Source organism: Rhineura floridana, chromosome 20 (genome assembly GCF_030035675.1).
Source record: "Rhineura floridana isolate rRhiFlo1 chromosome 20, rRhiFlo1.hap2, whole genome shotgun sequence".
NCBI classification, from domain to species: domain Eukaryota; kingdom Metazoa; phylum Chordata; class Lepidosauria; order Squamata; family Rhineuridae; genus Rhineura; species Rhineura floridana.
Window position 1 is genome coordinate 6527536 of NC_084499.1, and position 24877 is coordinate 6552412.

General features: G+C 47.7%; 1 protein-coding gene across 4 annotated transcripts in view; it reads right to left on the bottom strand.

The window, feature by feature from the left end:
- Positions 1 to 24877, bottom strand: part of SH2D3C (SH2 domain containing 3C) — a 125197-nt gene that overhangs the window by 20555 nt on the left and 79765 nt on the right. For 3 of the 4 annotated variants that reach the window (XM_061604380.1, XM_061604381.1, XM_061604382.1), the window contains 2 exons: positions 9315 to 9443; positions 4650 to 5098 (listed from right to left, as the gene is read on the bottom strand). In XM_061604380.1, the coding sequence (XP_061460364.1) occupies positions 4650 to 5098; positions 9315 to 9443 (578 nt within the window). Of the gene's footprint in view, positions 1 to 4649; positions 5099 to 9314; positions 9444 to 24662; positions 24843 to 24877 lie in introns of those variants that run through there. The other variant, XM_061604383.1, reaches the window with a different exon arrangement.

Consider the following 24877-nt stretch of genomic DNA (forward strand, 5'->3'; position numbering starts at 1 on the left):
GGATGAGTTGGATGGCAGAGTTCTGAGGGAGGCTTGGATTGTATTTGGCTGATATTTAGGCAAATGACCAGAAACATAAAGAGTGACACTGTATGAAACCATGAGCTTGTTAAATCTACCTTACATAATCTTGTTATTTCCTGGTGTTTATAAATAAATATTTTATTGGTTTACCAAAAGCCTGATCCTTGGCTGGGGTTGATACAGACCAGAAGGGTGGGCAGGGTAATACCAAAGGCTGGACAGAAACAGTATCAAATGGTGGCAGCAGTGAAGAGATATATATTGTAACATCGTCAAGCATATACTGTAGAGCAACCCAGGGCTGTATACTTTATAGACAAAGAACAGGGGAGTTGTGGACGGCAAGGGCACTCAGACACATAGTAACAAGAAGCCAGAAGGAGACTAAAGGCGAAGTCTCAGGCAGTATTGTTTACCGGAAGTGGCTGGTAGTGCAGCCTAGCAGTGGGGTCCTGTGAGATCTGTGTTAGAGTGTGTGAGAGAACAAATAAAAACCGAGATCCTGACAGGTGGTGGCCCTGGTGGGAGTATCACAGGTAGAGCCAGCTGTGGGATCGTCACAGAACACAACATGCAAAAGTGCATTATATTAGGAGAAATTGCCTGCAAAAATATGCACATCAATCAAACTGCATACAACAATATGTTTATTAGGAGAAATTCTCACTAAAATGCTGATGAATTTTCATGAGGATTTTTTTTAAAATCACAACTTGTGGCAGAAATGTGTAGAACTGAACTTAAGGTTGGAAAAACGAAGAGAACCAAAATGGACAGACCCTTCCATTCCTTGTCTGAGTGCAGGATGCCAAGTTCTTTATTGGCTGGGAGGAGTTTTGAACAGCTGGCAAAGGAAACTTTCTCCACAGAATGTGACTGACAGTGTCACCCACCCACAGCCCTTGAGTCATGGAGGACGGATTACAAACTGCACAGGCAAGCAAAAGAGTCAATTTTGCTTGAAAGGCCCAATGCCGCTAAACCAACTGATGCCAAAACATTGTAGAAAAACCTGTGAAGTAGCAGCAGGGATTCCATTTCACACAGACTGCTTGTGTCAGTTCAGAAGGTGACTGAAGTGCTTCAGACCCAGAGTGGCAAACCTCTTGTTACTGAGAAACTTGGATTAGCTGAAACTTTGCACGTGCCCCGGAACTATGTGTTTCTTTTTGCTTTGCTCAGAGTAATGAGTGCAATGCCACTGCCAAGAAATCAGAGGAAGCAAGGTTGGTTTAAACAGGACTTCCTTCATCGTCTGCTGCTGTGCAGGGTATCTCAACTCCCCCACCTCCCCACGACAAGAGTAAGGGTGTGCATAATAAGCTTCTGGATAATGTAAATGCAATCCTAATTAGTCCCCAGAAACCGTGCCATATCTGATGCAAGTATATCCTATATTTTATTGTTTCATTGATGTCTATTTTTATTTTTTTTAATTATGTACAAGGTTTTAAAGTTTTATGATTGGAAGCCATTCTGGTAATGAAGAGTCGGCTGGAAAGAACGAAATAAGCAAAAATACCTCTGTTCAGCTGTTAATTAACTCTGGGAAAGAAATCAAAGAGGCTTCCTCCAGCAAGCCTCTTCTCTTCGTAGTTAAGTCTCATTTCATTTCCTGGGAAATGCCTCCATGGCTGCGAGTTCTGACAGGCCCCCTCATCTGACCTCCCAGCCGCTATGTGGCAGGAAGCTTGTACTGATGTGTGGGACTCGCAACTTGAGGTAATTAGTATTCAACGGTCTGGTTCGCATGCTATACCTTGGTTTAGTGGGACCGTGCAAACTCCCAGGCAGGAACTCACAGCCGCTTTGCCCCTTCTGGATCCTTTGTGCTGCCCTGCCAAGCTAAGCCAAGGTCTGTTCTTGATCACAACTCACAGTTAGTGAGGAGAATGCTTAACCATAAGTTCAGACAACAAGCTATGCCAAACCTTGTTTGCCTCAGTGGGGCGCAGCAGTAAAGACGACCAGGGAGGAGCAAAGTGTCTGCGGGCTCTTCTCTGGGAGCCCACATGCTTGCATGGTCTTGCTAAGCCAAGGTTCGGCTTAGAGTCTCATATGAGTGAGGCCACTCTCTTCTCTATCCAGTATTGTCATAAAGTAATCAACCTTTGTGTAAGAGCTGACATCCATCAGAAAGCGCCTTTCTTATAACTGGGCAGGTCTTAGTCCCAACTTTGTTCAGCTCTTTGGATTACCCAGAAGACTGCTGCACATTCCTCTGGTTCAGTCTTTCCCAGACCGAACCATGCTCCACGCTTTTCTCCAGTTCATGCGTCTCTTCCTCAAGCCTGCTATCCCTCTGTGGATGCCTGCGAGAGCAAGACTGCTCTTCTTCAACCTAGCTGGCTCCTTACCCTCGCCTCTTTTCCCTGTCTCCGATTCTCAGCTGTGTTTGCTTCAGATGAGTCAGGACTCTTAAGGGAACCCATGGCTGGCCCTACCGTTAGGCAATGAAAGGCAATTGCCTCAGGCAGCAGATGTTGGAGCACAGCGGTAGCAGCCCCCCAGCCATGCCTTCTCAGCATCCAGACTGTTCTCCTCTGTGGGAGATCAGAGCTATGTATGCTGTTCCCCTAAACTAGCCTGCTGCGCTCCGGTGTGGTGGTGGAAGCTATCCTGCTGCCACTGTTGAAGGAAGATTCAACTCCTAGTCAGTTTCTGCCCATGGAAAGGAAGGGCTTGCCACATTATTCTTTCCCTCACAACATCTTGGGCCGGTCCTGCAGGAAGCACAAGCCAGTGTGGCCACAAAAGGAAACCTTTTCTCTGCTTCTGGACCTTTATCGGAAAGTTTCTAAGGGATCCAGGGAGGGCAGCGGGCTTAGCTCAAAGGGCAACCGATGAAGGCTTGCTTGCCCCCTGCGCTCCTTTGGGAAGAAGGGCAGGATAAAAACTTCAGTACCCAAATTTGGCCACCTCATCACCGTGTGAGCCTGAGCCCTTTTCCCTGGATGTTTCTAAATAGCTCCCTTGGTTGCTGTCTAGGATATCCAGGCAGACAGGCCACCTAAAAATGTGTGCTTAGCTTTTGCCAGGAGTAATTCTGGACTCAGCTGTGACCATGCCCCCCCCAAAGGCCATGGTGAATCTCAGGAGACAACTTCTCTTTGCCCTTCCCTTCCTCAGGATAGGTAATTATTAGCCTCTCTCTCGCTCTCTCACCTCCTTCCTATCTCTACTTTTTTTCATTTTCCTAATCTTGCTGTCTCTGACACTTTGCGTTAGTCCAGCGGTCCCAAACTTTCCCCTCACAGATCACTTGAAAATTGAGAGTCTGGTTTTTTTTGCCTGTTTGAGCAATCGTAATGCACTGTGCTAGATGCTGTATGATTTTTAATTGTATTTTCATTGCTTCTTTTGTTTCTCATACTGGATTTTATTTTATTACAGTTTGAATTCTGTGAAATGCAATACAATAATAATAATAAAATTTTATTTAGCAGACGCCCATCTGTCCGACTGAACGGACACTCTGGGCGACGTACAATATAAAATACAATCTGCTCATATACATAATCATCACATATAAGAAACGAGAGAATAAAAATACAATTAAAAAACAATATGAATATTCAGTAGGATAGATGTGCCAACTCTCTCTGAACTGTTTTAGCACACGGCCTACACAACATGGGTTTGGGTAGCCTCTATGATTTGCAGCTACTAACCTCCTTGCTATTGTATATTTCTGTACTGGCTTTTCAAACTACTCGCTGCCCACCATTTTTGTGTAAATCAATTATATTCACTGATATTGGTATTAGCCAATGCCTGCAGTTGAGCATGACAATATTGGCATTTCTAAAGTAAATGGGTTGTAGTCAACTAAATAGACCTATTGAAATCAATGAACCAAAGTTAGCCACATCTATTAACTTCAACGGGTCTACTCTGAGTAGACCTAGCACTGACTACCACCCACTGGTTCCACTGCAGTAACCCCTGTGCTGCATAGTTATCTCCAGAAACGGTTCCCAAACGGTCCCCAGAAACGGTTCACTTCCGTGAACAGGTGTGTAAGACACAAGTTCATAAACGGATTTGCTAACATTCTTCCATAGAACCAGAGGTTTGTCCCCAACTAAGTTCTACTCAGAGTAAACCCATCAAAGTTAATGGGCCTAAGTTAATCCTGTCCACTAATTTCAACGGGTCTACTCTGAAAGGGACGAATGTTGGATGCTGCCCAGAGCAGGGAAGCCAATGGCAGCTCCAGAGGGACTGAGACAGATGTGCAAAGCTATGGTGGCATCAAAGGTGATCTGCCATGGAGTAGAGTCCACAGCAGAAATGACACCAGTGCAAGGATGGTTCTATAACGCTCACAGCTCCTCTTACTGATAGGCCCTTAGCCAGCAGAGAAATACGAAAATAGAGAACGCACAAGTGGGCTCTGCAACAAAATGCTGCAGTATGGGGTGTTTCCATTCAGGGTTCAGGCCGGCCAGCCAATCAGCCAGCCATGCCCTCTTCCAGGATGCTCCTTTTCATTCGGCTATCTGTTCTCTCCCCATCTCCCCTCAACAGTCCGCATTGCATGACTACAGAGCATGCTGCGTTTGGCCGTCTTTCCCGTTTTTTCCCTCCCCATTTTTTTGTCTTTCTGCAAAGAGCGGGCGTACCTGGTTGGGCATCCTTCGCCCCTTGTGATCTTGTCAGCTGTCAATCCGTCAGTCATGGTGATGCTCCTTCGTTTGATGTGTCCCCCTTTCTGGCTGGAGTGGCTGTGTGAGCTGCCATGTCTCCCATTGGCTAGTCCATAGCTGGCCTCCAGGTAGCGCAGAGGAAAGGTGCGGTTGATGGGGCAATAGAAGATGGCGCCACTGTGCTCTGAGATGGGCTTGCGGTTTCCCACATAGAAGCGCACCAAGGCTGGCACATTGTCAAAACTCTCTTGCTCAAAGAGGTACTGGACGTGAGTGCGGCCTTCGCCGGACTTTACCATCACCTTATTGATCTTGAAATGGAGGGGCTCGTTCCGCCAACGGCACGTGAGCACATAATCCCCTAAGCTGGTGAGCGAGTCACGTATTAAAAAGTCCCCGTTTCTCTGTACTAGACTCTCAGACACCTGAAAAGCCAGATGGAAAATTTGTTTAAGCCTGCTCTGCAAATTTGCAATACCCTGGAAGAAAGTGAGAGGCACTTTGCTTGTTCAGATGAATGGCTTTAAAAAAAAAGTTTCTTGCCTTAGAAAGACAGCACCTAACTGTTCTGAATGCAAGGTGGGAAGAATTATGAGTGCCTTTGAGCATGTGCATACCATCCTCTCACCACCACTAACTAAAGTTAGGAATGAGATTAGGAACAAGGATTTCTAGGCTGGCTTAAGCCACAGTTCTTCCTTCTTAGAAAGTCAGCATAAGGAAATATGCCACAGTATGCGGTATGAGACAGCTGGTATAGCACAGTGCGGAGGAGAGCCTGGCTGGGAGTCCAGAGTCTGTGAGTTCAAATCCCCGCTTGTGGCTCCAGGGAGTCAAGGGCCAGCTAAAGATCACCCCCACAGGGAGTGGCTTGGGGTTACGTGCCCTGCCACCTGTGCAGCCGTGGGCAAGCTGCAGAGTCCCAAGGAGCCCAGTTGCTCCCCAGCTGGCAGTTGCAGACAAGGAAGGGGTGGTTTGTGCAGCTGTGGCCAACTGAGCAGGCCCTAGCCAGCTGGGGAGGACTAGCCTCAGAGGGAGGCAATGGTGAACCCCCTCTGAATACCGCTTACCAGCAAATCCCTATTCAGAGGGTCACCATAAGTCAGGATTGACTTGAAGGCAGTCCATTTTTTTTATGCAGTATGAACGCATAATACCTGATCCTGGCTAACTGTCTTCTAGCAGCCTAAGTCATAGAGGCATCCCTGCTGTCCCTCCTTAGGGCCATTCTCCTTGTTCAGAAAATGAACATAGCATAGTTCCTCTAAGACTGTTCTGAGAAAGCAGCCCAAACTGCTCTAAGTGTGCAAAGCTAGCCTCACATGCTAATTTTCCATATGCAGACCAGAGTCTTTTCTCTCTCTCTCTCTCTCTCCCCCTCCCTCTCCCCCTCCCCCTCCCCCCCCCTCCCCCCCCCTCTCTCTATATAAGACAGTTTTGAAAGCAACAAACAGGGAAGACCAAAGGGAAGACCAGGATGTCATATCCAATACGTAGGAAAGACCACAACTGACCTACGCACACGCTTCAGGAACCACAAGTCGGCAATTTTGACCAAAAAAGTGGAGCAACCAGTTGCAAAACATTTTAACATCGAGGGTCACAGCCTGTTGGACTTTTCCATTACAGCGATGGAGATGCCAGCAGATCCAGCAGCATTGACCAAAAGGGAGAACTTTTGGATTTACTCTCTGGACACATTGGCACCACATGGCCTGAACCTGGAGGACAGTACCACCACTACTTAGCTTCTGCAAATGAAGCCCCTCTGAGCATTCTATCCTCAAAGCTCTATAACTGCCACCTTGGTAACAGCATTTGTATGTTGGCAGCTGATGAAGGCGGAAGCTGAAACGTTTTGTTAATATAATAAAAACCTCTGTTTGGTTAATCACTATTACGTTCATATATATATATATATATATATATATATATATATATATATAACAATGAGCATTCAGTTATCTCATTTTCCCCTATCTACATTATTGAGTCATAAGGTTGGAAGGTACATCAAAGGTCATTTAGTCCAACCCCCTGTCGATGCAGGAAATCTGTTCCTACAGCCTCCCTGATAGGTGCCCATCCAGTCTCTGTTTAAAATTCTCAATGAAGGAGACTCTGTCACTTTCCAAGGCAATCTGTTCTACTGTAAACAGTTCTTCCTAACATTTAGCCTACATTTTTTTTTTGAAGTTTAAACACATGAGTTTGGGTCCTACCCTCTGGAGCAGACTTCACCATGTTTTCTCCCATGCTGCTGGAGCTGCTGGGAGTTGTAGTCCAAAGTATCTGGAGGACACCAAGTTGGCAAAGTCTACTCTGGAGCAACGGTCCATCATCTCTCTGAAAGGGCCTCAAATATTGGAAGATAACTATCATATAATTGTCATATTATCCCCTCCCCAGGCTAAAGTGCTCCAGTCCCAGGATCTGTTCCACTTCCCCCTTCCCCTCCAAACATGAAGACTGGCTCTGAATTATGATGAATTGATTAAACAAGTCCCTCTGATGTTGGGGCATTATTCCCCCTTCTAATTATGGGTGATGTGCATTCTTTGGCAGGGTCTGCATACATTTATTTATTTATTTATAAAAATATTTGTATATCACTATTTCATTATAAACATCAAAGGGGTTTACAACATGTTTAAAACAACCATACAATTTTAAAAAATGTTAAAAATACAATAAAAACAAAGGTCAATTGTTGTGGGGGGAAAAGCATCTTCTTAATTGCCTGCATAAGCCTGGCGAAACAGAAAGGTTTTCAGCAGGCACTTAAAAATTAAAACGGCAGGCGCCTGCTGAATCTCTGTTGGCAGAGCCTTCCAGAGAACTGGGCCGATGACACTGAAGGCTCGATTTTGTGTCGATGTTGAATGAGCCTCGCCAACTCGGGGGACAACCAGAGCAGCTCCTGCAGAAGATCTCAGTGATCCAGCTGGGATATAAGGGTTCAAGTGGTCCCCAAGACCATTTATTTGAAGATTTTAATCCACATCAACTGATGAGTTGGGCCCCACTGGTGAGTCACGGCCTGACCCAAGGTGGGCAACACTATCACTGTACACATATATAGCGTAAAATTAAGAAGTGGATCTCCAAATGCATGTTTGAGCATTTGGGTCTTTGGTCTGAAAAGGTTGAGGACTGTTGGGATGAAGCAAGCGTAGGGAACCTTTGGCCCTCCAGATGGATTCCTGCACTGAACTCAATGGACTTCCAATTCTACGAATCTGTGTTGGTGAACTACAACTCCCATCAGCCCCAGCAAACGTGGCCAATGCCCAGGGTAGATGGGAGCTGTAGTTGAGTAACACTTGGAGGGCCAAAGGTTCCCCACACCTGGGTTAAATGGAAGAGTAATGTAGCCTTAGGGGCAGGGCTGTGGGCTGCTTGATTTTGTGGTCATTCTCATAAATCCTGTGTCAGTCCCACCTACTGGAAATGTTGTCCTCTTCCAAACCCAATTATACTGTTAGCTGAAACGCCATCTTTTTACAGCAAGTGCCCTTTGATCAATGATGCTACATTTGAAGAATAATAAAAGCAGGCTCATTTTCTATAATTGGCTGTTTATTTAATCTTCCTTGGATTTGTATCTTGTCCAGTCTCAGTGGCGGGAGGGTCATTTCACCTATGGGAGAATGAGTGCGCGGTGTGGTGCCGAGTGTGTAACTTCCCAAGCGTGGGATGGAGCCATGACCTGCGTAAGGCCTGCCATGCTGTGGTTGCTCTGTGTGGGCAAGTGCTCTTTGCTCTCTGGCACTTACTGGACAGTCCCTTCTTTCCCCACAAATGTCTTTCCAGTACCATAATGGGTGCAAATGCTTGGGGGGTTCAAAGCAACACTCACTTTGGCCAAGACCCCCAGATCCAGGAGCGGGGCCTGTGCCTGGGAAGAGGAACAAGCAGAAGGGCCGGGCAACGAGCAAAGCTGAATAATAGGAGAAGCGTCTTGATGGGGACAGCAGTCCGAGAGCGGAAGCAATTCCTCTGAGGGAGGGGGAGCTGTTCTTTGCTGGAGGTCTCCCAGCAGAGCCTGGGCAGCCACCTATGGGGGATGCTCTAGCTCAGGGGAGGAGGACCTGCGCCCCCCCCCCAGATGTCATTGGACTGCAACTCCCATCATCCCTCGCCACTGGCTGTGCTGACTGGGGACTGATGGGAGCTTTACTCCAACAACAGCTGGAGGGTCACAAGTTCCTCCGACCCCTGAGCTAGCTCTCTGGATCTCCTGCGCCAAGCAGGTGGCCGACCAGATCCACTTCAGCCCTATGATTCCATGAGTCGCAGGGACAGCAACAACCCTGCTGTGGAGGCAGTGGGTGGCAGCTTGGTTTCCCCTTAGATGGCACAGGCTGGTGGGAAAGAGGGACTCCTGGGACAGGCGTGAGGCCTGCTTGCAAACAAAGCAAGACGGCATGCAAGGCTGTGGCTGGGGTCATATAAAAAAAGACAAGGGAAGGAAGGTGCTTTGTGGCCCTCCCCTTCCAAAGCACGAGGAGGAGGAGGAGCCCAGGCAATATCTGGCTGAGGCCAAGGGGGCTGGTGGATCACCCCGGGCCCTTCCTCGCAGACCCAGCTAATGAACCCACAAGGCTTCCTCTGGCCAGAGGCCCTCCAATTGTGCCTCACCTCCCGGGGGATGCGCCCGTGATACCAGGCGTGGCTGCGGAGGTCTGTGCTGCTGAGCTTGAACTCCTCTTCCAACTCCTTGTGAAGCTTCTCAGGCGATGAGTCAAGGATATATTTCTCCTTGGAGAACTGCAGAGAGAGAGAGAGAGAGAGGGAGAGAGCTTTAAGCCAATTGCCACCAACTCCAAGGAGACACCTTATATTTTTGGAGGCTGGCGATGGGTTATTGGTGAAATCATAAAAATTAATCAGCAGGCCTCATTATGCCAGAGCCATGGGGCTACGCTGACCCCAGGTGAGATGGAAGCAAACTATTATTGTTTATACAATTGTTATCCTGGACAAAGAAATTCAAGAGGTTGTGACCTTTCATGTGTTGCTTTATGTCATCAAAAGTTCCAAATGGTGTGCAAAATAATAAAAACATCCATAGATAATAAAATCAATGCAAACAAGAACATAAAAGTCAGAACAACACAATTTCCAAAGAAGGGCAGTATCTATTGTAACTGATATATCTAAGCCATCTCAACAGAAATAGTCCTAGAATTCTTGGGTGAACAAGTAGGTTTTAAGTATGCACCAAAAGCATAGCACAGTAGGCACATGGTGTGTTTCTGAAGGGAGGCTGTTGCACATGGTAGGTGCGACTACCAAAAAGGCCCTCTTCCAAGTAGCCGCAAGATCAACGATGCCTGTGGCACCATCAGGAAGTTGACTCTCCTTTTGCACCCCTCAACATCCAATGGATTCCTTTCTCAATCCACATGTTCAATCCAACATCCCATTAATCCCTTAAGTCCCAAATCAGAGCATCACTTATTCACAAGAGAAGAACAGCAGAGGCAAGAAGCTGCGTTCTTTAGGGGCCTCCCCCCACAACTTGTCCAGTTGCCCAGGGAGACCCAGTCACAATCCCCCCCCCAAAAAACACCTCTGACAAACAATGTGAAACGTTTTCTTCGTGATAAGTTGGGATTTTTATGACAATAAATTCTGATGTATTTCCAAGCCTCCTGGAGTCCTTATAGCAAGGCCAAGGGACCACATTTTTAAGTGAATCAAACATGCAAGCAAAACAAAGGGCTGATGCTTGCTAAGGGAGGCATGGTAGAGATCTGAGATCACCAACTGTGTTAATGAGGCCTTTTGCGGCCAGGCTTCCTGGACAGGCACCCAGGCAACGCTGACATGTGGCTGCCGGTATTACCACGGGCCGGGAACCAGGCCAAGTGCAAACTGACCTGTCAGCTAACATGAGCTGCAAAGCGGTTTCCGCTGCGAAAGGCCTGTCAGCAGAGGAGAGGCAGCTAACAGATCGGCTTGGCGAGCCAACACTGAGGCGATGCACCTTGGCTGAGGTGCACATCGGAGGCAGTGGTGGAATCAGGTAATTTTAGACTTTATAGGCCTTATGCCAGGGAGCACTCTCTTCAGAAGGCCATGTGTGTTACTTCACACCCTGATGCATTTGCCACCACCCCACCCCTCCCCACTCATTCTGCTGAGTGGGGCCCTAGACCTCTGCCCCAAAGTCTGGTCCTGATGGCACCGCTGATCTCTTCCCTCTCGCCCCTCCCCTCTCCCTGTTCTACTCATTCTCCCAATGGGGACGTGTGCATCGAAGATTTAGGTATCCTTTGAGACAAAATCTTCCTTCTGCCTCTTCCATTACAGCAACCACAAAAACAAAGCCTGACATCACCAGGTTATTTCAGTCTAGCAGAAGAGTCTCCGCAGACAAGGGACTTGGTGATGCAACATCAGCAAAAGTCATTCTAAAGAGCGGGGGAGATTTCCCTAGGAGGCTCAGGTGAGAATCCTCCACCGCGTTCAACAAAGAGGCAGCATGCTTCTGAAAACCAGTTGCCGGAAGCCTCAGGAGGGGAGAGTGCTCTTGTGCTCAGATCCTTCTTGCGGGCTTCACCCAGGCACCTGGTTGGCCACTGTGAGAACAGGATGCTGGACCAGATGGGCCACTGGCCTGATCCAGCAGGCTCTTCTTATGTTCTTATCAAGTGTCTCAGCTCAGCAAAGCCACTGCCACTTGGAAAACCGCATGTTGGTTTTTCAGAGTTGGGGGCCAGGCCTACACCTAACATTCCATTGCTTTAGAATTAGGGAAGGTAGAAAGCCCCATTATAACCACACCTTTCCACGAGCAACACTTGTTTGGACAGCCACAAAATACATTTAAAGCACTCTTATACCACTTTAAACAAGTCCTGGCTTCCCTCAAAGCATCCTAGGAACTGTAGTTTGTTAAGGGTGCTGAGAGCTGTTAGGAGACCGTCTATTCCTTTCACAGAGCTACACTTTCCAGCGTTCCCTTGGAAGAAGGATTGACCGTTAAACCACTCTGGGAATTGCAGCCCTGTGAGGGGAATAGAAGGTCTCCTAAAAGCTCTCAGTGCCCTTAACAAACTACAGTTCCCAGGATGCTTTGGTGGAAGCCACGACTGTTTAAAGTGGTATAAGAGTGCTTTTAATGTATTGTGTGGCTGTCCAAACGAGTGTTGCTCATGGAAAGGTGTGGTTATAATGGGGCTTTCTACCTTCCCTAGTTCTGAAGCAATGAAATGTTAGGAAAGCACAAAAGCAGGACTACAGCTGAACGTCAAGAAGACTAAAGTAATGATAACAGAAGATTTATGTAACTTCAAAGTTGATAATGAGGACATTGAACTTGTCAAGGATTATCAATACCTCGGCACAGTCAACCAAAATGGAGACAATAGTCAAGAAACCCTATATGGTCTCGGTCCAGTTTATCTGAAAGAGCGCATCCAGCTTCATCAAGGATGCCGCGCAACAAGATCAGCCTCAAAAGGCCTCCTCTCTATCCCACCAGTTAAAACAGCTAGACTGGTGAGGACTAGGGAGAGGGCTTTTTCTATTGTGGCTCCCACTCTGTGGAATTCCCTCCCAAATGATCTCCGTCATGTCCCCGCTATGATGAGCTTCTGCCGGGCCTTGAAGACCTGGCTCTTCAGACAGGCTTTTGGGGTCGGTTAGGTTTATTACTACTGTTGAGTGGCTGGACAACCAGCCAGATGGGTGACTAATAAATCTAATAAATAAATAAAAAATCAGAAGAAGGCTAGGACTGGGGAGGGCAGCTGTGAGAGAACTAGAAAAGGTCCTCAAATGCAAAGACGGATCACTGAACACTAAAGTCAGGATCATTCAGACCATGGTATTCCCGATCTCTATGTATGGATGTGAAAGTTGGACAGTGAAAAAAGCAGGTAAGAGAAAAATCCACTCATTTGAAATGTGGTGCTGGAGGAGAGCTTTGTGGATACCATGGACAGCGAAAAAGGGAAATAACTGGGTGTTATTCAATTCAGTGGGACTTACTGCAGAGTAGACATGGTTAAAACTGCAGCCAAAGGGTACAGATGGAGGTGTCGGCCATACTCAGAGGAGACCCACTGAAACCAACACACATTTATTTATTTATATATAAATATACAGTATACTGCCGTTTCATTAAAAACATCAGTGATTTACAACAAATAAAAAACCCAACCATATAATAAAAGCATTAAAAATACAATAAAAACAAAGGTCCGCTATTGTGAAAAAACATGACTAACTTTGGTCTATTAATTCCATTAGGTCTACTCTGAGTAGAATATAGTCCAAAAGGGCATAATCAACAGTATTATTAACAATGAATTAATTCCTTATGCCTCATTTATGCACAAAATACTATATTAAGGTAGCAGAATAACACCTTGGCAGACTAAGCTGAGGATTTAAACATACAGCATTCCCCCCTTCCCCAGCCAGTTATCTATAGATCAAACTTATTATGCATTTCTCCCCAAATACAGACTGCGTGACTGTTTCAGATGCCTCCAGGACATCTGGATAAAGGAGGTATTAGTAAGATAACCTTCAGGACATTCCTTTTCAGAGAATACGTCCCTGCACCTTCCAAAGGGCTCCTGCTGCAATGTGCTGACCGTGTGATTATTCCCATTTTAAAGATGGGAAATGAAGGCTGAAAGAGAGGGGCTTCATCAAAGAACACCAATGCATTCATGGCAGTGTTTTAAACCAGCAGTTCTCATATCCCCCCCTCCCCATGGACCACCTGAAAATCACTGAGAGTTTTGGTGGACCACTTAATGATTTTTCTGCCCATTTGATCAATTGTAATATACTGTGCTAGATGCTGCATGACTTTTATTTGTATTTCCATTGCTTCTTTTGTTTATCACATTGTGTTTTATCGTATTACAATCTGGATTCCATAGAATACTATATAAAATATAATGTCATAAATAAAAAAAAGCAATAAAACACAGTAAAACATAAAAATGCATATTTAATGCACTGTGCCCGTCATTCACAGTCTCTCTTCCTCACAGACCCACTGTGGACCACCTGAATGAAGCTTGGGGACATTCCATTCGGGGCCCATGGAACACAGTTAGGGAACCCCTGTTTTAAACCACCTCCAAGTCATGCCCTCAACAACTGTCTGCCACTGGAAAAATCTGATATGCAGCACTTTCCTTGATTTTCAAGGAAACCTGGTAACTTGTATGTGGATCTGAATGGATCCTTGTCTTGGGGAAGCAGCGCTGAAACCTCTGCCAGACTCTGTCCCAAATCACTACAGCTCCAACGGGATTAAGATACCAGGCCTGGGCTAATTGTGGGGGATCTAGCTTAGCTATGAGTTCCCCTGGAGGCCTCCAAATCCTTACCTCGCTGTAGGGATTTAATAATGATGACATTAAAAAAAAAAACTTTAATCAAGTTGCTGCTTTCCAGCATAGATAAGCTAAGAGGACTGTGTGAAGGATTCTGAAGAATAACAAGAGGCAACCAGCGAATCTGGACAGAAACAATGCACTGGTAGGAAATTGCCAATCTTTGTCCACACACTCTCATCCCAAAATATTTGTGACAGATTGCACAGAAAGGAATAAACAAATCCCACAAAGAGTTAACCCTGCTGAGTGTCAAGCCTGCTGGTGTAATGAATAATAATGACAGATTTAAAAAGGCAATCTTCTGCATAAAGATGACCTTGCCACTAATGCCCCCCCCCTGTGCACCTGAGCCTTAAACATACAATCCCACCCTCTCCATTTCTCCTGCTCTCCTCCCATTGCTGGTTTCCTCTCCCGGGGAGGGGGGGGAGGAGACAATGGAATGATGTAATGTCTCAGTGCTGCTGAATCAGAGACTTGGGCAGTAGTAGCATGCTCTGGGCAGGAGTGGCAGAATGAACGGGAAGCCTGGTGGCAGAGCACCTGCTTGGCATGCAGAAGGTCCCAGGTTCAATCCCTGTAATCTTCAGGAAAGGCTGGAAGAGACCCCTGAGCTGCTGCCAGTCAGTGCAGGCAATACCGTACGAGCTGGACCGACAGTCTACTTCAGTATCACGTAGCTTCCTGTGCTCTTTTTAAACACAGACCTTTGTTCAGAACCAGAAGGAATGGAATCTTACTTTATCCTTAGGTGAAGGGCAATAGCTCTGGGGTGAAGCACCCACTGTGCATGCAGAAGGTCCTGGGTTCAAGCCCCAGCGTCTCCAGGTAGGGCTGGGAATGACCCCTGCCTGAAACCCTGGGAAGCCGCTTCCAGTCAGTGTAGGTAATACTGAGCAAGCTGGACTGACCGTCTTTCAGTAAAAAGTAGCCTCCTATGCACTTTGTTAAGAAGTTATCAGATCTTCTCCTAGTCCCTGCCAGGGGCTGGGACTCCTATATTAAGAATGCCAGAGCAGGTGGGACCTTGGTCCAGCAAGGAATTTCTTATACTCTTAAATACAAGTGCAGACTCAGGATCCCTGAGCATTCCTAGAGCATCATTAAAGCCAGTAAGAGATCCTGAGGATCAGGGCGGTGGAGTCGGAAGCAATTTTGGGTGGAGTCAGAGTATGTAGAAATGTACCGACTCTGACTTCAAAATAAAATTAATAATTTAATTTTTTTGTTTTAATGCATTTTAAGGTCTTTTTATGGTGTCTTAAAGTGCTTTTAGCATTTCTGTTTGCCGCCCTGGGCTCCTGTTGGGAGGAAGGGCGGGATATGAATCAAATAATAAATAAATAAAATAAACAAATAATATACATTTGCCATTTATGAAGGAGTCAGAGTCGAAGGTTTGACGTACCGACTCCATAGCCCTGCTGACAGACATTTGCTTTGCTGAATTCAAGACAGACAGGTAGAATCTTGGGATTCTAGGGCTAAAAAAAAGTAATCCATGCAAGGCTGAAATGAGAATGAACAGCCACATACCGTACAAGGTTCATTGTTGTTTAATTGACTTTCTATACTACTCTATCACAAAATGTCAAAAATAGCTTCCACCACACATTAAAGCACACAGAGAGTAAAAAAGCGTTAAGAACAGTTACTACAACCAAAGTATAATTTTGCACAGCAACTAACCCTAGAAGTCCAGTCTTGCCTCCCTCTCCAATTTTATGTGATAGGAGAGCTCATACAAAGCGTGTGTGCGAGAGAGAGAATGTGAGTGTGTGCTGCCTCAGGGTCACTGAGAGGAGTTTGGATCCTGGGGCCTCTGTGAAGCCAGCTTTAAGCCACACATGACTCTGGTTCATTCCTCACTCCCCCCTTTCTTACAAAAAGCCCCCCCCATGTCCTCCAGCATGCTCAAACCCTTATTAAAAATGAACGGCAACCACAGGTCCCACTCCCTTCCCCTTCGGCCCTCCCAAGGGGTCCCTAGGCCAGAGATGCCGTCGCCATGGCAACCCCCTCCTCTCTCGGTGGCAATATGGTGCCTGGCCACTGCCTTGCAGGTCTTTCCTCCAATGTGGGGGGGGGGGAGAAATCCCTTCAAGGCTGACTTTTCTCTGTGGGTATGAGAATGACCTTGTGGTGGGATGGGGAAAGATAAATCATCCCATGCCTGGATTCTGCAGGCCTGCCCATTCAGGCATCATCATCATCATGAAGAAGATGGAGCTGTGTCTAGACAGAGGGGGCATGAAGAGAAGAGGACAGCAAGTAGTGGAGAGCCCTTGCCTACCTGGTGCCCTCCAGATGCCTTGGACTACATCTCCCATGCTGGCTGGGGCGGATGGGAGTTGTAGTCCAAACCATCTGGAGGACACCAGTCCGGTGAAGGCTGCCCTATAAACATTTTGCAAACGAAAACAGTGTACTCCAATACGCCAAAGGATCACAATCTGAGGGCCCCACTACATTATGCGTGGATGAATTATTTTCTTCACCATCCCCTCGTTTACTCTGCAACAGCCTGCCTGACAGCAGATCTAAGAGCACAGAGGGTGTCTTTACTTTCGGTTCATTATAGTCTGGGTCGGAGAGAGGAGATATGGTTGCCTTGTATGATATCATCAACACTTCACAATAAACTGTGCCAGGTATGAAAGGGGAGGCTGTGCACCTGCCTTGAGAGCTCTTGGGCACACATTCACATGCATGCATGCTAGAGACAAGGGCCACAACCCAGCACAGAGGTAAGTGCACTTAACCCCACTAAAATCAACATAGGAAACATTTATCTCTGTGTCCAAGCCAGATTTAACTTCTAGAGATCATTTGGTGGCCAGTGGGCTGGGGGTGGGGAAAGAATCTCTGGATCCTGAAAAATGACAGCTTTGTGGCAGTTGGTACCAGAATCATAGAATTGGAAGGGGTCTATAAGGCCATCGAGTCCAACCCCCTGCTCCATGCAGGAATCCAAATTAGTAATTAAATTTTAGCAAGGCACCCCCCAAAGGGCACAATAGGGATGCCGATTTATTGAGACTGATCAACATGGATCCCGCTGGAGCATATGTTGCTGACCCTGCCCTGTTTGCTCCCCCCTCCTCTCATTCAACTCAGCTCTCTCTCATGCTCTCTCTCTCTCTGGATATTCTCACCTCTTCTGCCCCACCAAGGGACCCCTGTGATGCGTCCTTCCCTGGCTCTCCCTGTCAGGTTCCTACCTGCTCGTGGTTACTGCCTGTCTCTAGGCACCACCAGGGACTCCACCAGTCCGGACCGCTCTCTCTTATGATTTCTCTCCCCGCTCTAGCACAGATCTCAACAGATCCCCCTGCTAGGCAACCACCAGTAACGTCCCAATACTAGTATTCCCAGAGACTCTGAATACTGGTATTGTTATTCTCTTCACCGCTGCCACCATTTGTTACAGTTCCCCTTCAGCCTTGGTCATTACCTTACCCTCCCTTCTGGTCTGTGAAACCCCAGCCAAGGATCAGGCCTTTGGTAAACCAAATTAAGTATTTATTACAGATAACAAAGCTAACAAGATTAACAAGATTTCTTCTTAAGGCACATAAGCATATGGTTTTACTCAATACTAATCCGAACTCCACCTCCCTCCTGGTAAACAACTCTCTAAACCCCACCAAGCAATCCACTCTTTCTCTTCTCCCCCCAGATTCCACAATTCACCACCTCACATTCCCCCAGATTTACCTGTCATCCTTTCATTTATACTGTCAGCCATTTTAAACATTCAGCCAATCATCAAGCATTCTATTGCCCATTCACTCCCCCTCCTCTTTCACTACTTACCATGTATACTCTAAACAACCAGCACTTACCATATATACACTAATATATAGGAACATCACAACCCCCTGCAGAGAATAAAGAGGAAGGCTGCAGGGCTGTGACTGTGGACCAGCCAGGAGGGAGCGGGACCTTGGCGGGCATAAGGCCAAAGAGAAAAGAAAAGCAAGGGAGTCCGAGGAGATCAGCAACAAAATATCTCAAAGCTATTTTACCAGCGGAGCGCAAGCCATTGCATCATCCTTAGCCGGGAACATGTCCTCTTACACACACACAGGCCCCAGGACATACTGTTCATTCGCCCTCCCCATCTTGTCAACTGCGCCCCACCCCAAATCATTTTCTTGCTGAGAGAGAGAAAAAAGTCCTCCTCTGCCCTCCACAGCCTTGGCTTCTTTTAACCTTCTTCACAACCCTAAAAAGATACTGGGCTGCACCCAAGGTCCCTACTGCCATCATTTCACCATCCATAAATTCTGAAAGCCTCTTTGCTTGCACTCCCCACACACACACCACACCGGAAATACACCGTGTGCCAGCAGAATAAGTGGTTTCAGGAAGGCTTTGTAGCCAGAGAGCTCTTTTCCTGAAGCCTGCCAAACCTACCCTGCTTGCTGTGTGAATTAAAAAACAAACACCCACGGTTAAAAATGCCACAAATAGGCCTGGATGACAATGTCGTTTTATAATTAACACACCCCCATTAATGTGTATGGCACATTACAGACTAACAAGAAGAAAACGGGTCCCTGCCCTGAGGAGCTTGCAATCCGAAATTTGCAATACAGGGAGCAACAGAGATAATGGGGAGAGGAAGAAGACAGTGAGGGTAAACAGACAGAATTGGCTGCGAGGACTACAGGGCTGTGCCATGAGGACTAGCAATTTGTTGCTGCTGGTTTAAGAAGCCAAAGTTCTCAGAAATCCAGAGTCTACCTCCCCCCACTACCAGGCACCATGACTTGGGACATCACCTATGCTACCACTTCTACAATTTGTAAGAAAGAGCAAAACAGATCAAAGCAGATGAGGAGGCCAAAGCCCTCTTCTCTGGGAATGTGGCAAGGGAGCCAAACACAAAGGGCTTATTATTTATTACATTTATAACCCGCCGTTCTTTCCGTGCTAGAAACCCATGGCGGCTTACGTATGGTTCCCAGACGGTCTCCCATCCAGGCACTGGCCAGACCTGCCCCTGCTTAGCTTCAGCAGGGTGCTGGCCTCCTGTGCCTTAATATCTTCTTCTTGAAACAGCTGGGGTTGGAGAGACCTGGAAGGAAGGCAGTTTTGCTACTGTGCCTGCTTTGCACCAATCTTGTATGCTCAGGTTCCAGTTAAAAAAAGGGGTGGGTGGGATGGGGAAGGGAAGGCAACTACTAGGTAGTTGTGGGTGTGGGAGAGGTATGGGTGAATGTCCTTAAAACAGCACCAGAGAGGTAACCTCAGCTGCAGCAGGGCACAAAGCAATGCTTTTATTCTGGTATGGTCCCAGCAGCTTCGCTGCCTCAACGCAGGATGGTTGCGTGGGTGTGTGCATGCTGAATATAATATACATCTATCTATCCATCCCTTATCTCACTCCAAATGCTGCATCCCTTTCCAGGGCTGCCATTGGCTAGCAATGATGTAATTGCTTCAAGCATCAGGCGTGCTGCCGTTGGTGGAAAGAGGCAGGGTTGCTGCTGTCAGCTGGAGAGGCCCAGTCATTCATGCAGAGTTTAGCACGCTGGTTTGGGCACAAAATCAACTCACATAAGAGAGCCAGCCAGCCCAGGAACAGGTTGAATGCTGGAGGAGGTGACAGTGCGGTGCGGTGGCTCTGTCAACCTCCTGTGCTGTGCGGGTACACACACACACTTAACCCACAGCGCACCTTTCTTAACCCTTGCACTGCTAGGACAGAGTGCTTCAATGGCCAATTCAACTCCAAAACCTTCGCCAAGATCGAGAGGCACCAAGAATGTTAAAGCAGGCCCTGACCTGCGACGCTTTAGGCCCTTGGGCCCTGGCTGTCATGACAGGCCTCCAGCGCCAGACTCTTGAGCACAAAGGAGCATACATGAGGGTGTATTTCTAGGCAGATTTGGCTGGAAGGACGTTAAGTGGAAAAGACGTGCAGCTCAAACCGTAACAGTCCTTGACAATTAGACAAAAGACTCTCAGCCATAATTCCTATGTTGTACTCAGCCTTGATATATTCTTATAAAGGTGTGCATTATAAATACGTGAAGAAATACGCGGGCTTTGGCGGTGGTGGGAAATGCACTTTTGGATCCAGCCCACCCAAAAGCGTGTGCGCGCACATGACTTCCCTAACACCTAATGGAAAACAAAAACCCAGTTTTCTCAAGCACACACAGCTCTTTTGGATTTTGGGCAATTGTGGGAAAGGCACTTCAGCGATACAGCACATGCTTTGCATGCAGAAGGTTCCAGGTTCAATCCCGGCAATCTCTACCTTAAGAGAATCTAGGGAAACCCTCCATCCAAGACCTTGGGGCCTCCCTGAGGCAGACCAAGCTAGTCCTCCCCACACATGCACTCCATGCACCAAGTCCAGCTGCCTTGTTGATGAGACAGCATCCTCCACCAAACCTGAAGGCAGCAGGCTAGCTTTGGGTGTGTTAAGGCAGGTTACTTAGCATACACATCTCTGTTTTCCAACACCTCACTCCAGCTGCCCACCTCCATGCTTGCCACCTGGGGCAGCGGCCTCACTCTGCCCAACAGTAGGGCTGGTCCTGAAAATCTGTTTGGAACAAAGGCCGTCTCCAAAGAACGAAAATAGGAACAGTATTAGAGTAGCCTATCAGTGATCCACACAGATATGAATGAAGACCTAAGGGAGACAATGTAGCATAACAGTTGTGCCTGGGCACTGGATACCCAGGGTTCAGCCACAGGGTGAACCACAGGGTGGCCACAGGACAATTTACCACCTGAGGCCAGCCCTCCCATTGGGCACAGTGAAGCAGACTGCCTTCCAGGGCAGCAAATTGTCATTCATCTATTGATTTATTTTTGCTGAGGCAGGCATGCCTCAAAATGCCTTGGGGCCATGTCACTAACTTTTGGTGTACTGAAACATGAGAAACCGGAAACCATTCAGAGTCTCTTAAACTAAGGTGGGAAAGACAGCTGGAGGTTCACAAGAGGTTGGAGCCAGTGTAGTGTAGTAGTTAGAGTGTCAGACTGGGACCTGGGACATCCGGGTTCAAATCTCTGTTTCGCCATGAAGCTCATTGGGCCAGTCACTGTCTCTCAGCCTAACCTACCTCACAGGGTTGTTGTGAGGAGAGGGAACCACATTTGTACACCACCTTGAGCTCCTTGGAGGAAAGGTGGGATATAAATGTAATAATAAATAAAATCAGTAACAGTTTTTCTGGTTTTAGCACACACAAGATTTTCACTGAACTTCCAGGGGGGAAATGCAAAGGACACAAGGAGAGCCTTGCTGGATGAGATCCAAGGTCCATCTAGTCCAGTATGATATTTACCCCCGACGCCAGTCAGATACCTCCAGGAAGCTCATAAGCAAGGCACAAAGGCAAACAACTCTTCCTTGCTGTTTGCTCCCAGCCCTTGATATTCAGAGCTTTGGATTAAAATCACTGGAACATAGGAAGCTATCTTATACCGAGTCAGACCATTGGGTCCATCTTGCTTAGTACCGCCTGCACTGACTGGCAGCAGGGGGTCTCTCTAGGCCAGGGAGTCTCGCCAAACCTTATCTAGAGATGCCAGGGATTAAACCTGGGACCTTCCACATGCAAGGCTCTACCACTAAGCCACTACAGCCCTTCCCCAAACAGTCTTTTCAAGATAGAGACCCAAGCAAGCTCTACAGCGGCCTTTTGTCTCCTACTCCTTTTTGAAGGCAAGAATAACCCAGCTGGATTGTACCAAGCCTCCCATCTAGTCCAGCGTCCTGCTTGCTGCAGAAGCCCTCCAGTGGGGCATAAACTCCAGAAACTGCTATTGAGAGGTAGACTGCCTCTGAATTTGGAGCTTCTGTTGAACAACTCTCACAAGACCCCCACGGGAAGTGCCCAAAGTGTAACTGGGAGGGAAGAACTGAATTGGGGTGGGTGGGTGATTTGGCTTATTAGGTAGAATATTAATTTGGGGGAACACATTAATTTGATTTTGCCTAGATATGATTTGTGGGGTAATGAAAGGGGATAATTGAAGGGGAACTGAATTGATTATGGAGCAGAATGTGTTAGGAAGTTAAAGGGGGGAGAATGAATTGAAAAAACTGTTTGGGGGTTATGTGGGGTACAAGTTAATTAAGGAAATTATCTGGGGTGATTTGAATGGGAAATTAGTTGCCTCGCTTTCCATGAGATTTAAATTCTACAATTGCATTTGTTTGTTTGTATATGTTTTTGTATTTTTATTATGATATATTGTATTTTATTTTGTTTGTTCACCGCCCTGAGAGCTATTTCGCTAAGGGCAGTATATAAATTGAAATAATAAATAAATAAATATATAACATAAATTAGCAAATGCAAATTTGTCCCTATAGGACCATGCCCTGAATCTTTCAAGTGCCTAGGATGTCCCTTTTAAGTACCTCACTTCCTTATAGTTCATTTAGGTGCTGTTCATCTTATCGGGGGGGGGGGGATCTGGAAATCCCTAATTTGGGATTATAACAACAGAAGGGAGTAATAAAATATGAAGGGAAGTATCTCTAAGTGCATTTAGACATGAGGCGTGGCAATGCTTGTTACAAAGGGGTTGCAAGCCCCCGTACGGGAAGGAGAAAAAGGATTAGGACACAGAAAAGGCCACGCGCCACACCTGGACAAGTTGGTGGGTGGGTGGAGATAAAGAATGACAAATAAGTTGTCTAGTAGGATGTAGGCTGGAGTGATGCAAATAAGCAAATTTAGTGCTGTCGTGTTCTGGTTTCTAGATGACATCATGCTCAAGTAATCAATTTTTTCTCTGAGAGAGAGAATGGGGGGGGGGAATCCTGCAATATTTAAAATACATTTTGAAGTCTCAAAATCAGGCTGAGAAGCTGTTAGAAGGAGGAAACCCAAATAAAACCAAGTCATTTTTTTCCTGCAAAAAAAAAAAAGGGGGGGGGAGGAATTTATAAACGGGTGGGGTCAGAAGACCTTTTTTTTAAAAAAGGTCTGAATCCTGGGCAGGTATGCACTCCCCTCCCGCAGGGGCCAGCACCTTTCTCCCAGGCCTTAGTCTGGCTTCTCCCTCTCCAGGATCCAAACACTCTCTGCCTTCCGTTGCACAGCAGAAGCTTCCAAGGTTACAGAGCACTCTGGATACCTCCAAAGATGGGGGGGGGAGAGATCTTTCCCAGGGTTCCACTCCCCCCACCTCCAATCCTCGCACCCAGGCAGCAAGTGCAACTGTGGTGGTGGGGGGCATTACCCTGACCAGCCCCCAATACCTTCCCTGCCTCAGAAAGCAAGCTACCTTGGCAGACCCCCAGCTGATCCTTGCCTTGGGCTGCTGCCTGGCTGTGGGCACCGCAGAGGAGCCTCTCTGTCAGCTGCAAGAAAGGATTCGGAACAGACAGTCCCTCCAAGCAAGTACCACCAAAGCAGGTAGTGGAGCACCCTATAAAGGGGGGCGCAAAAGGACATCCCCTAGTGAACTGGGCATCCCCTAGTGAACTGAACTGGGATGGGTAGCACAGGAGATGGGTGTGACCCCACACTCTACAATCATAAAGACAGGGATGATTTTGACCTGGTTCGGTTCCCTTTCTCCTGCAGGTGCATCCCACAATCCACCCTCGGGTCTGGCGGTGCCAGGAGATGACCTTTGCCACAAAAGCCCCCTCCCCTGGTGCCCCTGTGCCACAACCGGTTGGGACTAGGAGGAAGGACAGCTGCACTCTCTGCCCCTGGGCTCCCAAAGCCTGAGTCTGACCCTGGGGACTGGAGCCCTTCCCAAGCCCCGGCTCACTGCAAAGCTGGCCCAAAGCAAAGGCAGAATCCTGTCCCCACCTTCCACAGAGTTCTGTCTCACAGAATGAGCGGGCAAAAGAAAGCAGGGACCATCTCAGCAAAGTTCACATCATGCACCCTCTAGGCGGGTCACCTGCAGAGGAGTCACAGATGCCCATGAATGGGGAGAATCAACTACTGCAAAATTAATTCCTGCCCCAGAGAAAAGTTCTCAGGCCAAGCACTTATGAATGGTGGTTAGGGGGAGGAGGTCTGCAAAGATTAAACCTCAGGAAAGGCAGTCCCCAATCCTCTGAATCTGAGAGGTCAGGAAGAGTCCTCATCTGAACCCCACAAGGGGCAAATCTGGGTGAAAGGGCTTCCCATACTCCTTCCACCCCCCCTCCCCACACACAAAGGAGCATTTCTGGAAGTGGTTATTCATTCGCCCAAAAGGAGGTCTGGAACTGAGGGGAGTGTGAGGGATCCCCCTCCTGCACCTAGAAAGAATGAATGGAAACACAGGGCATTCCCATGGGTGTCCCCAGATACAAAAACCCTGAAGCTTTATTGACCCCCACACACCTACAGCCCCACAAGCACACCATGTGGGGAGGGTTACTGGCATCCCCGCCAACAGAGGCACTGGTAGCCAGGTGTTGGCGAGGAGACCCCCCTCCTTCTGTAACACACAAAGCATGGAAAGAGGTCCCACTCCCAGCTCGGGGGTCCTCATCCTGGGTGGAGGGAGCGGCCCTGCTTTGTCTGCCCCCCCTAACGGGTGCCCCCTCCCCAGAAGGAGCGTGAGCCGCGCAGCCCCGGCTTGGGGGCGCAGACGCCCACGCTCCGACCCCGCCGGGCGGGCAAGCCCTCACCTGCACTTGCATGAAGGATCCCCGGTAGAAGCAGCAGGCGGCGGCCGACAGGGCGCTCCAGAGGCTGCAGCGGTCCGTCATCGCTCCTCCGTCGGGGCTGCAGACCCGCAGCAGCAGCAGCAGCAGCAGCAGACCCGGCGGAGGCTCCGCGCGCTCCGCCGCTGGGCTTTAACTTCAGCCGCCGCTTCCCAGATTACCTCATCCCCTGTCGGGGG